This window comes from Cavia porcellus, unplaced genomic scaffold, assembly GCF_034190915.1.
Source record: "Cavia porcellus strain 051 isolate PalLab524CR breed Dunkin Hartley unplaced genomic scaffold, mCavPor4.1 scaffold_6, whole genome shotgun sequence".
NCBI lineage: Eukaryota > Metazoa > Chordata > Mammalia > Rodentia > Caviidae > Cavia > Cavia porcellus.
In genome coordinates this window covers 63,242,716-63,256,146 of record NW_026947489.1, presented here as the reverse complement: position 1 = coordinate 63,256,146, position 13,431 = coordinate 63,242,716, and the positions used below count along the sequence as shown (strand labels likewise).

Here is a 13,431-nt window from a genome sequence, read left to right as displayed (position 1 = left end):
CTAGTATTCATAAGATCCTGACTTCGATACTCACCTCTGCAAAAATCAAAAAGCTGACTGAATTTATTTGCTAATTGTATATATAGCTTGTGCTAGATATGATCATAAATAGGGAAGTTTATCTTTGTCATAGATTTTTTTTTTTTTTTTTGGTAAACAAAAGCCAGGAAAGGGTGAGGGACAAAGTTCAAGAAATAGTTTTAGGAACAGCTTTTTTTTCCTTGCTGTGCCAGTGAGGCACTTTTTATGACTAATGTTAATTTTTCTGTTCTTATTTTGAAAGAGACTTACAATTGAGCTGTCTCGAACTCAGAAATCAAGAGACTTGTCACCACCAGATAATCAGCTTAGCTCCCAAACTGATGACACACCTGAGACACGAGCTAAGAAGTCCGGGTCATGTTCTGACATGCTTCTTGAAAGTAGTCCTGCTACAGCTTGTATAAGAGAGACCAAGGAAGATGAAGAAGATGAGGAAAAGATTCAGAATGAAGATTATCATGTAATAATTGAGCCGGTTTTAGATTGATAACAGAAATGATAGAAATGGTGGTATCATGCTTTCTAACATGTAGGGTAAACAGTATATTTACAATATTGTCTACTGAGTTTCATTATTGAAGATCTTGTATAAATGTTAATGTTTTTGAATCATAAGTTGTTGAGTCAAAGCATTTCAAAGATCTAAATTTTAGTCCATTACAGAAAAGTATGTCGTCCTTGGAGCAAATTGTGTTGTACATTTTTAAAACTAAACTAATGTAATTGTGGATTTTAAAAATGTTACATTTTTATTCCCCAGGGTACTTTATGATTGCATATGCTGATAGAATGATTTGGAATTTGGGAGATTACCAGGTTTCATCCTAGCTAATCAATAACAAGAATAATAAATTAAGAATTTAATTTATTTAAGGATAATAATTTACTTAAATTACAGGCATGTGATGGTACATGCCTGTATTCCCAACAGTTTGCAAGGCTGAATCAGGAGGGTCACAAGTTTGAGCCTGACCTGAACAACTTACCAGTTAGGCAAGACCCATTCTCAAAGAGAAAAAGGGCTATGAATAAAATTCCTGCAGAGATCCCAGGTTTAGTCTCCAGGAATGCTCCCTCCTCCCAAAAGAAAAGTTTGTGACTTGTAGTTAATACGAATATATAGACAAGATTGTTTTGTACTTGTTATTTTTGAGATGAGAGACTTGCATTTATTTAATTACCTTGGGCAGTATAAAGGTTCAGTGGGTCTTGCATATGGTTTGAGTTAATACTATTTGAGCAACCTTACAAGAAGCTAATGTAGAATCTGGGAAGCATTTCCAGTTGCACTGAGAGCCTAGCTGAAATTGACCACCATATGTTTATAGTGACATGAGTCAGTGTGGTTGTGTGGTTGCGTGACTTTTCTCTAGGTAGTATTCATTGATGCTTACATCGTGGCCTAGCTTGGATGATCCAAGTGAAACATTTGGGATAGAAATCTTGTTTTTTGCCTTAATGTAGCATGAGCTTTCAGATGGAGATCTGGATCTGGATCTTGTTGGTGAAGATGAAGTAAATCATCTTGATGGTAGCAGTTCTTCTGCTAGTTCCACAGCAACAAGTAACACAGAAGAAAATGACATTGATGAAGAAACTATGTAAGTATCCCAAATTAGCTGCCATTATAAAATTACAAGCATTAACTGAGGCTTAAAAGTAGAAATAGCAGTTCTTTTACATCTCATATATAACCTTTAAAAATTTTTGTCAAGAGTATCCTTTGTCTGGTCCAGGATTTAATCCAAAATGTTATATATATATTGTTGTTATACATCTAATTAATTAATTAGTTAATTACTACTACACAGTTTAGGTTGGTCTTGAGTTCATTTTGTAGCCTAGGCTGATCTTGAACCCACAATGATTGTTCTGCCTCAGTGTCCCGAGCCTGGGATTACAAGCGTGTGCCACCACACCTGACTTGGTTGTTGTTTTGTTTTTTTGAGAGATGTTCTTGTTAAATTGACCAGGTTGGGCTCCAATTTGAGATACTTCTGCCTCAGTCTTCCACAGTACTTGTATTACAGGCATACACCACTGTGCCCAGATTGTAGTTATTTTCAATTTGACTGTTATGTTGCTAGGTTTTATTTCAAGATTATCCTGGGGAGTTGAATTTTATGTAAATAAAACTTCTTTCACACACCAAACCTTGCATCAAATTGACTTTTTAATCTTTTTTTTTTCTAACTGTGTTTTATTCTAACTTCAACTACTGTAATAGTTCAGTAATTATAATTCATAAAAATAACAGCACAGGTTGGTTCGTTCCTTTTATAGATGAGAAAATGAGCCTATAATCTGTTTGGATAATGATTAGCACCATCTTTTTAAACTGGAAAATATTCATCCTTTTTTTTTTTCTTGTCTTCGTGTAGTTTGTCTCTCCATAGTCTTTCTATGTTTTTTGTTTGTTTCTTTTTGTTTTGTTTTTTTGTGGTACTGGGGATTGAACTCATGACCTTGCACTTGCCAGGCAGGTGTTTATGCCACTGATCTAAATCCCCAGCCCTCCATAGTCTTTCTGTAAGTAGTGTTATGTGTATTTGTTTTGATACTTTTTTCTTTTTATTATGAGATAATTGTAGATTTACATGGGTTAAAAAAAATAATGCAAAGATTCCAATACACTTCACCCAGTTTTCCCTAAATTATAAAGTTGTAATAAAATATCATAATCAGTGGATTGACATTGATATAGTCAAGATATGAAGCATTTCCATCGCAGTCAGGTGTTGTGTTGGACACCTGTAATCATGGCACTTGGGACATGGCACTTGGGCTGAGACAGTAGGATCATTGTAAGTTTGAGGCCAGCATGGGCTACATAGTGAATTCAAGGACCGCCTTAACTACATAGCAAGATCCTTTCTCACCAGACAGAACAGCACAAATAAAACCTATTTTCATCACCATAATTTTTTTTTTTTGTCTTTTTTCACTTTATCGGTACCGGGTATCGAACTCACGACCACTTGCTTGCAAGGCAGGTGCTTATGCCGCTGAGCTAAATCCCCAGCCCCCCCATAATAATTCTTGTTAGTACTTTTTAATGGTTATACCTGCCTTCTTGCCACCTCAACCTTCCTGTTAGCCCATGGAAACCACCCATCTCTTCTGTAATTTTGTCCTTTAAACCATACTATGTAAATGGGATCATATAACCTTAAAACAGTGATGGCAAGGTCAGGATATAGCTTATAGGATATAGTAGCACAGCACCTGCCTGGCAAGTGTAAGGTTCTGAGCTTGATTCTCAGTACCAAAAAGAAAAAACCTGTGATACCAAACCTTTTAAAAACTAAGTGCCCACACATACCTGTAGTCCCAGCACTCGGGAGGCTGAGGCAGGAGAATCATTTTAGGTTTGAGACCACCCTGGGCTACAAAGTGAGCTCAAGGCCAACCTGAACTACGTAGTGAGACTGTCTTGAAAAGATACACACACAGAAAATAAAAAACAAAAGACCAAGTGCCCAAGTTGCAACCCCAAACTCACTTATTCACAGCAAAGGGCCAACACTGCAATTAAATCCAAATACTGAGTTTTAGTTTTAAAAAACAACTGTTGTCTGATGCTTGAGTGCTAGGGCAACTTGGCTCATATGTTGACAGAGAGGGCTCTTGGTGCCTGCTGCAACATGTGTGCCGTAAGTTCATTGCTATTGCCTTAAAGGATTGACTGTTTTCATTTAGCATAGTTCTCTGGAGATACATCCAGGTTATGGCATATGTAATTAGAATTAGTTCATCTCTTTTTTTTTTTTTTTTGGTACTGGGGATCAGACTTACGATCACATGCTTACCAGGCAGGCACTTAAACCACTGAGCTATACCAGGCCTACTAGTTCATTTCTTTTATTGTGGACTGGTGGCCTATATTAGTGGTGATGTACCTATGGCACATGTATCTCAGCAGACTATATTGCTGAAAGCTCTAAAAGGTTTGCCACCACTGGTCTATGTTGTCAGTGTGCTACAGTTGCTCAGCCATTCATTCATTAAAGGACACGTGGGATGCATAAAGGTTTTGGCATCATTTCTTTGGAATAAATGCAGCTGCTGGATTATATGGCATTTGCATCTGTAATTATTAAAGAAAATAGCGTTTTCTAGAATGACTACAGTATTTTCCATTCCCTTCTGCAATGTATGAGTGAGTAATTTTCTCTGATTCCTCACTTGGATTTAGTATTGTCACTATTTTTTAATTATTTTCTTGTGAAGAGATCCTTTGTTTGATTAAATTTATATTCCCCTAGTAACTAATGATACTTAGTATCTTTTTATTTGTTTAATTTAAAATGTCTTTGTCAATAAAATTTTGTGTTTTTGCCCATTTCTTTTTGGCTTTTTACCATTGAGAGTTTTTTTGCTGTTTGTAGTTTGTTTTTTTCTTTCCTCTTTTTGGCAGTATAGGGATTGAACCTAGGACCTAGGGCCTTCCAACTTAGCTATATATACAAGTCCTATTTTAAGTGCAATTCAGTGATCTTTAGTGCATTCATGTTATTATTATTACTATTTAACTAGAACTTTTTACAATCTTCTCTTTTTGTCCTCTTGTGACCCTGGCTAGACTTTTTTTTTTCCACGTCCAATTTATTCATAGATTAAAAAGAAAAAAAAAAAGAAGAAAATCTACAACAGAATTTTAAAGTATGTCAGTCGGTGGTAACAATAGTACATTGTACATTGTCATTCCCAAATCATACACCTAGAGCGCAAGGCATCTGCCTTCAGTTGTTTGAGCAATATCAGTACAAATCTTGTTCTTGAGCAAACTCAAAGAAATCAGTAGTAAACTATCGTTAACTATTTTTTATATACATATACATGTTTTTTCTTTCAGCTTGTCACATTAATGAAACAATATATTTACACGTGTCTTATTTCACTAATGAGTATGTTTTCAAGATGCATCCATTTACCTATAAAAATGTCCAGTTTATCATTCTTTATGGCTGAGTAGTACTCCATTGTATAAAAATTTATCCATCCCTCAGTTGGTGGTCATTTATTTTGTTTGCAAGATCTGGCTATTAATAAACTGTACTGGTATAAACATGGGTTTACATATTACTGTGGTTCAGTGTTTTTAATTCTTTTGTGAAGATACCCACAAGAGGAATAGCTGAGTTGAATAGGACTTCCAATCCTAGTTTTTTGAGGAATCTCTACATTGATTTCCACAGTGGTTGCACCAGTCTACATTCCCACCAACAGTGGAAATGGGTTCCTTTTTCCACACAGTCCTTCTAGCATTTGTTATTGATTGATTTCTTGATACTAACCATTCTTTCCAGCATGAGGTGGAATCTTAGTGTTGTTTTAATTTGCATCTCTCAAGTGACCAGTAATGCTGAACATTTTTTCACATATTTTCTACTTTTTGTATGTTCATGTCAGATGCCCATTTTTGGACTGGGTCTTTAAATCTGGAAGAACTGATTTTTTTGAGTTCTTTATATGTTCTTAATAGTAATCTTTTGTCTGAGGAATAGCTGGCAAACCTTTTCTCCCACATTGTGGGTTGTCTTTTCACTCTGTTGGTGGTTTCTCTTGCTATGCAAAAGCTTTTAGTAGGGTGAGATCCCTGTTGATTCTTGTGATGAGAAAAGAATCTCATCAATCTGCAATCTGAGTTTTTTATAAACTCTTTCCCTACACCAATGTTTGCAGAGTTTTACCTACTCTTATCTTCCAGCAGATTTAATGTTTCTGTTTTGATATTAAGATCTTTGATCCATTCTGAGTTTAGCTTAGTACATGGTGAAAGATATGGGTCCAATTTGAATCTTCAGTATGTATAAATCTAGTTTTTCTAGCACTGCTTATTAAAGAGGTGCTTGCTTTCTTCCAGTGAATGTGTTTGGCACCCTTGTCAAAGATAAGGTGATTAATTGTGTCTGCAGTTGTTTCTGCATCTTCTGTTCTATTCCATTGATCTTTGGGTCTGTTTTTGACAATACCACACTTTTTTTTTAATCACAGTAGCCTTATAGTATAATTTAAAGTTAGGGATTGTGATGCCTTCTGTCTTATCTTTGTTGCCCAGGGTTACTTTGCTATTCTAGGTCTTTTCTGGTTGCAGATGAATTTTGAGATTGTTTTCTCTAATTCTGTGAGATATGCTATTGGAATTTTGATTGAGATTACATTGAAGATATAACAGTTTGGAAGTATGGCCATTTTCACTATATTAATTTTTCTTACCCAAGAGCACAAGATACTTCTCCATTTTCTAATATCCTCTTTAGTCACTTTTTCAGAGTATGTAGTTTTCAGTATAGATGTCTTTTACATTCTTCGTTAGATTGTTACCTAGATATTCCATTTTTTTGGATGCTAATGTAAAGGGTATTATTTCCCTGCTTTTTCTCTCAGTGAGTTTGTTATTCTTGTATAAAAAGGCCACTTTGAGTGTTGACTTTGTAACCAGCTATGTTACTGAATTCACTTATTAAGTCTAGAAATCTTTTGGTTGGAGTTTTTCAGGTCTTCTAAGTACAGTATGATGTCACCTGCAAATAATGATAGTTTAACTTCTTCCTTTCCTATCTTTATTCTTTTTATTTTTTCTCTTCTCTTACTGCTCCCACTAAAGTTTCCAGGACTGTGTTGAGTAAGAGTGGAGACAGTGGACATCCTTGCCTTGTTCCTTATTTTAGAGTGAAAGCTTTCAGTTTTTGTCCATTTATTATGACATTGCCTGTCAATTTGTTATAGATAGCCTTTATCAGATTGAGATAAAGACCATTTATTCTAATTTTCTGTAGGGGTTTTAACATGAATGGGTGTTGGATTTGATCAAAAGCTTTTCTACATCTATTGAGATGATCATATGATTTTTGCCCTTGGCTCTGTTAATATGATATATTACATTTGTGGATTTACATATATTGAACAATCCCTGTATCCCTGGGATGAATCTACTTGATCATGATGTATAATCTTTTTTGATGATTGGCTGCAATCTGTTTGCAATCTTACTGAGGATGTTTGTATCAATGTTCATTAGGGAGATTGGCCTGTAATTTTCTTGCTGAGTTGAGTCTTTCTCTGGTTTTGGAGTCAGAGTAATGCTTGTTTCCAGGAATGAATTTGAGAGTATTGCTTCCCTTTCCATTTCATTAAAGAGTTTGTGAAGTAGTGGTGTTAGATCTTCACTAAATGTCTTATAGAATTCCGCAGTGAATCCATTGGGGTCTGGGATTTTCTTTGTTGATAGGTTTTTAATTATATCACTGATTTTATTTGTTGATACTGAGTTATTTAAGATTTTTATATCTACTTGATTCAGCTTTGGTGATTCATGTATATCTAGTAATCTGTCCATTTCTTCTATATTTTTCATCTTGTTAGAATACAAGTTTTCAAAGTAGCTGTAGATAAATTTCTGGATTTCTGCCAGATCTGTTGCCCTGTTTTTTTTTTTTTTTTTCTTTTTGTCTTTTTTGAGACGGGGTCTCATGCAGTTCAGCCTTAAGCTCACTTTGTAGCCCAGGCTAGTCTCGAACTTGCATTTTTTGCCCTTTTCATCCTAATCTCATGGATTTGAGTCTTCTCTTTTCCTTTTTTTGATAAAGTTGGCTAAGTGTTTGTCAGTTTTATTTAATCTTTCAAAGAACCAACTCTTCAATTCATTGATTCTTTGTATTTTTTAATAGAGTTTTTTTCTAATCAGAAAAAAGTAGCTGGGGGCAAAAGGAGAAATATTTATTTCTTTCCTCTCCCAAGTGTATAACTTCTCGGGAGCTATGAGAAGTGGGAAAGTCTAGAATGGAATTTCTTTTGGGGAGAATAACAGTTTTGGAAGTATGACCATATGGAGTGCTTTTTGGTTCAGGTGCCACAAATGCAAATTCTAACCGAATTTTAATATTTTTTTATTTTGGAAGTGGGAAGATAGATGTTTCTCCATTAACTGTCTCCTTAGGACTATTTTTAGAATCTTTAAATGGTTTTTGTCTTGGATTTTTTTATACTGCTGGGGATTGAACTAGAGGCATTGGGCATGAAAGGAAGCACTCTACTCAGCTATATTTCTAGCTCTGTTTTTCTTACCCTGGGATAATCACTCTCTTGAAATGTGAGTTTCTTGTCCCCTGTGTTGTGTTGTATTTTCTTTTGCTTTGCTTTGCTATGCTTTGTTTTGTTTGAGACGGATTTTACTCTGTAATTCAGGGTGGGTTTGAACTCAGTATGTAGCCCAGGCTGTCCTTGAACTCATAACCATCCTTTTGCTTCAGCCTCCCAAGTGCTGGATCATTCCCAGACCTCTAATCCTCTTAAGAGCAGGTCTTGCTCATTTGCCTAGGCTGCAGTCCCACTTGCCACAGCCTTTCAGGGTGCTGGAACTGCAATCATATGCCATTGCACCCAGCTTATAAATAGTTTAGTTGTTGTTGTTTTTGGTACTGGGGATGGAACTTACAACCTCGTGTTTGCCAGGCAGACACTTATGGTGCTGAGCTAAATCCCCATTCCCTATGCAAGTTTTTTTTAGAAATGTTTTTCATCAGTTTCACTTGAGAACAGTTCTACAGGTTTCTTTACACTGTCAAGCTGGAAGCGATCTTAAGATTTCTATAAATGTATAAAACTAGCATTGATTTGTATTCTTCAGAGTGTTACTTCTTAAAGCACTTAATTAGTAGTGAGTGATATTTTTTTGTTTTTAATATAGGACACTTTGTGAATCCTAATGGGAAGCAGCAACGTTTTTTTCTCAAGTTATTTTAATCATATGTAGTAATTTGTGGTTTTTTTTCTTAAATATTAAAATTCATTATTTAAGTTTAATTTTACTGTCATTGACACTTTAAAATTCTGCTTATTGTGGTTCTCAGATTTTCTGATTTAAGGTGTTGCTAACATATCTTCATGTTTTAAGAAGTTGCTTAAACATAAAGTACTTATATGTTTAATATTGATAAAAGTTTTTACTTGCAATTATCCTGTCTTCACAGGAGAAATCTGTGCACTATTACAAAATTTGCTTAAGTGGGGCAAATAAAAATGTTAATTACATTATTACATTACAACATAATGATAATGAATTTTTTTATCCTTAGGTCTGGAGAAAATGATGTAGAATATAACAACATGGAATTGGAAGAAGGAGAACTCATGGAAGATGCAGCTGCTTCAGGACCTCCAGGTATAGCAGCCAAGACCTGCAAGCCAATTTGTCTTATCTCTTTGCTCTTTTTTGGACCATACTTTAGTAGGTGGTAGTCACTGCTCTATGTAGTTTGTATTAAAAGTGCTATTTATTATAGTATGGCTTTTAGAGTAAGCATGTATACACTTCCAAATAGACCATAGGAAGACATTTTTGGTGAAAGGAAAAAAAAAATGGTTTTATTTAAAGCCATCTTTTGAGGAGATGGAGGGGACTTACATTGCCGTAGGTCACCTTTGCACTGTATCCAAGGACCTTCATAGTAAGAGACAGAAGAGCATGGGAATAAGGCTGTACATCATGCCAGGCTTGCTATATCTAGAGCAGAAGCTATCTTCTGCCCCCTTTTTTCTTGTGGAATGGGAATTGGAATTTTAATTCTTGGTTCCAAAATCTGTATATTCTTTACATTCCTCTGGGCTAAGGAGACGAAGAGGTAGCAGTCTATACCCTAGGCTTGAGAAAGGTTAGAGCCCAAGGAAGTTTGAAAAAGCCATTTGTGTCTAAAGAAAACATTGTAAGTTTTATCATTTCATGTTGCCCTGCAGGTTACAATCCTTTTTTCCTGTGGCACTTCCTCTATATACTGGGATAGGGGATCAGCCTGAAAGGCTTTGGGAAACCCTGCTCTGTGGCTTTGGTGGTCCAAGTCCAAGGGATTATTCTCACAGGTTGTATGTGGATATGTGTAGCTCTCTCATTCTGGGATCTCAAGAGCAGCAGTTCTCCTCTGATAGCACCAAGTAATTTCTGTTGCAGTTCCACCCTTCAGCAAGTTTCTATTCAGAATCCTGAAAATTTAAGCGGAAGCCACCACCCTCCATAGCTCTTACATTTGGACACTCTTCAGACTTAATACCTGTAGTGTGTGGGGCCCACTAAGGCATACCATTTGGATTCTCAAGCATATCATGAATCACACTTGAGTCCATGGTAGTATGGCTGAACATGGCACTAGGGCTCAGGGAGTAGAATCATAAGTGGCCCAGGTCAGCAAGCCCTTGAACATGTGATAGGAGACCTTGGTCCCATTGTCTTGATGATTAGCACCTGGCTACCTTTTATCTAAAATAATCTCTCCAGCAAGTGACAGCTGTGTTCTTTGTTGAGTACCCGTTTTAGCTCTTTTTATAGGCAGGTTGTAAATTTTCAAATCCTTACATTTTGCTTCCATCTTTATTATAAATTCTGTTTTTAGGTCATGCCTTTAGGTCATGCTCCTTAATCTTGATGTTCATGGATAAAAGTACCCATAAGGCTTCTACATATTGTTATTAAATTTTTTTCTCTGGGTAACCTAACTTACCACACTCACATTCTGTCTTTCATAAACTAGGATATGGACACAATTTTACATCATAATAAGAATGGTCTTTTCTACAGTTTCCAATAAGACATTCCTCATTTCTGTTTACTGTCCACATTTCTATCAGAATTCTGATTATGAGCATTTGTCCAGCCTCTAAGAGGTTCCAAACTTTCCTTTGTGTCCTTATCTTCTGAATCCTCACAAAGATCACAAGAAATGCGCTGTTTACATTATTTTCCATCTGCTTCTTCAAATTTTTCTAATCATTGTCCACTGCCTAGTTTGAAGTTATTGGTCCAGTAATAAACCCATTCTCAGTTTCAATTTTTTAAGTCCATCTTTTGTTGCCATAACAAAATGCTTGATTGAGACTGGGTGGTTTGTAAAGAAAAGAGGTTTATTATTAGGGTCACATTTCTAAGTTCCAAAAATGTGGTGCTACCATAATCTCTACTTGTGGTAAGTGCCTCATTGCAAATTGCAGGAGTGTGTACAAGAGTAGAAAATGAGCACATGTGAAGGAGACCAAAACATCAGATATAACTTGCATGGAACAACTCATAGTAATCCATTTTGAGGGACCTAACCCAGTTTCTCAAGAAAGACATAAATTTATTCATGAAAGTAGAACCCCTGTTATCTAATCATCTCTAAAATTCCTACATTTTTTATTTTTTGTATCTAAAATTCCTACAGTTTGTTTTTTGTTTCTTGAGCTCAGGACCTTCTGCTTGCCAGGCAAGTGCTGTGCCACTGACCTATATCGCTGGCCTGTTTACACTTTTTAGCAGTTATGTTTGGAATCAAATTTCAAGATAAGTTTTGGTGAGACTTTCAAACCCATTACCTTTTGCACTTAATGTGAACACTGGCTTGTTATTTTGCGTATTTGAATAATAAATAACTAAAAATCTCTTGCTTTAACATTTTTACTTTAGTCCCAAGCCCGTGTCCTCTTCTGCTTCTTACTTTATTGCCCAGTGATTTCATCCACACCTTTATTTTTGTTAGTATTCAAGTGCTGGTTTCTCTCCAACCACTATCTCTAAGGTTTCTGAGTTTCTGTTCACTCTTGGTTTAGAAATGCCAACTTAAAGTCATAATGAACTCCCACTGCATACTAACCATGATTATTAATATTGTACAAACTGGGCAGTACTAAGTGTTGAAAGCATATGGAGAGATGGAAACTCTTATACTGTGCTGGTGGGAATGAAAATTGATACTACTCTTTTGAAAAACCATTGCACAGTGTTTACCAAAATTGAAATATATCTGTCTATGACTATCATTTCTAGTAGAAATGTTGATCTATTGTTTGCCAGTAGATTTCTACAGGAATATTTAGAGCAGCATCATTCTTTTTTAGTTTTTTTATTTTTAAGGAAAACAAGGTAATTTACAACAAATTTAAGGGTGTGAATATGTAGGATATGAAAGTAAGACTAGACTGTAAGGCTATGAGATTTGTTCTAATACATGAACTTGAGTTGATTGATGTCAGTTTAGCAAGATTCATCTGGGTTGGCACAAGAGGAAAGGAACCTGTCACTGATCCATTTGCTTTTTTATGAGATGTTTTATTTTTCCATATGCACTTAAAGAATGGTTACTTGCTTATTTTTTAGTGGCTAGCTTGATTGATTGATTGAGCAATTAACTGGTTAATTGAGATAGGGTCTCTTTATGTAGTTTAGCTTGCCATTGAACTCACCTTGGAGCTCAGGCTGACCTCAAATGCAAAGTGATCCTCTCCTCTCTGCTTCTTGAGTGCTACGAATATTGGTATACACTACCACATCAGCCAATGGCCTTATTCTTTATAGCCAAAAACTAGAGGCAACCCGCATTCTTCCCAATAGAATAGAGAAATAAGTTGGATATATTCATATACTGAGATGAAAATGAATAAGCCACTGTTATAAGTCTAATGTGGAATAAGAAGCAGGGTATAAGAACATGTACTATCTCATTAAATTTGTATAAATTCAAAAAAGGCAAAACTATGGTGTTTTAAGTTAAGACCAGGATTACCATTAGGGAGTAGTAGTGATCAATTTTAGGAAATATAGTGGGGATTCTGGGATGCCAGTAATCTGTTTTTTCATCTTGTGGTTGGTTTGTAAATACTGATTAGGCTGTATACTTATGTATGAGACATACAGGTACATATGCACAGAATGGTGGCAACATTAACTCTTAAGAGAGAAACTGAAATAGATGCTAAGGCCATTAGTGTTTATCCTGGAAAATGATAGTAGAAGAAGAATGATCATGTAGGTGGAATAGCCAAAGTGTACAACCCCAAAGAAAGGAATTTTTGTTGAATGGTGAGAATGGTGGCCTAGAACAGTAGTGAGAACCAGGAAACTGCTAACTGCTCTTTGGACTTTAGGTGTGTTTAACCAGGAGACTGAGCAACTTCTATATTTAAAGGAGAACTAGGTATTCAGCAGTAGATACCATATCCCAGCATACAAAGTTTACTATACATTATAGCCACCTGTGGTTTATTGTACATTGTAAATACCTGAGTAGCTTTTTGGAAATAGATCCTCAATCCCACACCAGTATTCTTAACACATCTGCAGTAGATCCAGGAATATTTTAGTCTTTTCCAGCTAACTGATATATAGTCTACTTTGGGAACTTCTAGTAAAAGAAAAGGTAATAATTTCAGTGTGAAAAGGGGATAGTTTTCTGCAATTTAATGAGAGGGCTAGTGGACACAGAGACTGGGAAGAAAAACTGGCAGTGACATAAATTGGCAGCAGCATCATTAGAATGTCATTTCTTATCCTAAGAAAAAAGAACAGGACAGTTGAGGACAAAAGAATTTGAAAATAAGTGAAAAACATGCAAATTACTAATTGACCCAAAGCTTCTAAAT

The 13,431-nt window shown here is 35.7% G+C and overlaps 1 protein-coding gene across 2 annotated transcripts in view; it reads left to right on the top strand.

Annotated features, from left to right (window-relative positions):
* Window positions 1–13,431, top strand: part of Trim37 (tripartite motif containing 37) — a 104,714-nt gene that overhangs the window by 65,213 nt on the left and 26,070 nt on the right. For both annotated transcript variants that reach the window (XM_063250865.1, XM_063250866.1), the window contains 3 exons: window positions 284–502; window positions 1,507–1,643; window positions 9,123–9,208. In XM_063250865.1, coding sequence (XP_063106935.1) covers window positions 284–502; window positions 1,507–1,643; window positions 9,123–9,208 — 442 coding nt within the window. The remainder of the gene's footprint in view (window positions 1–283; window positions 503–1,506; window positions 1,644–9,122; window positions 9,209–13,431) is intronic.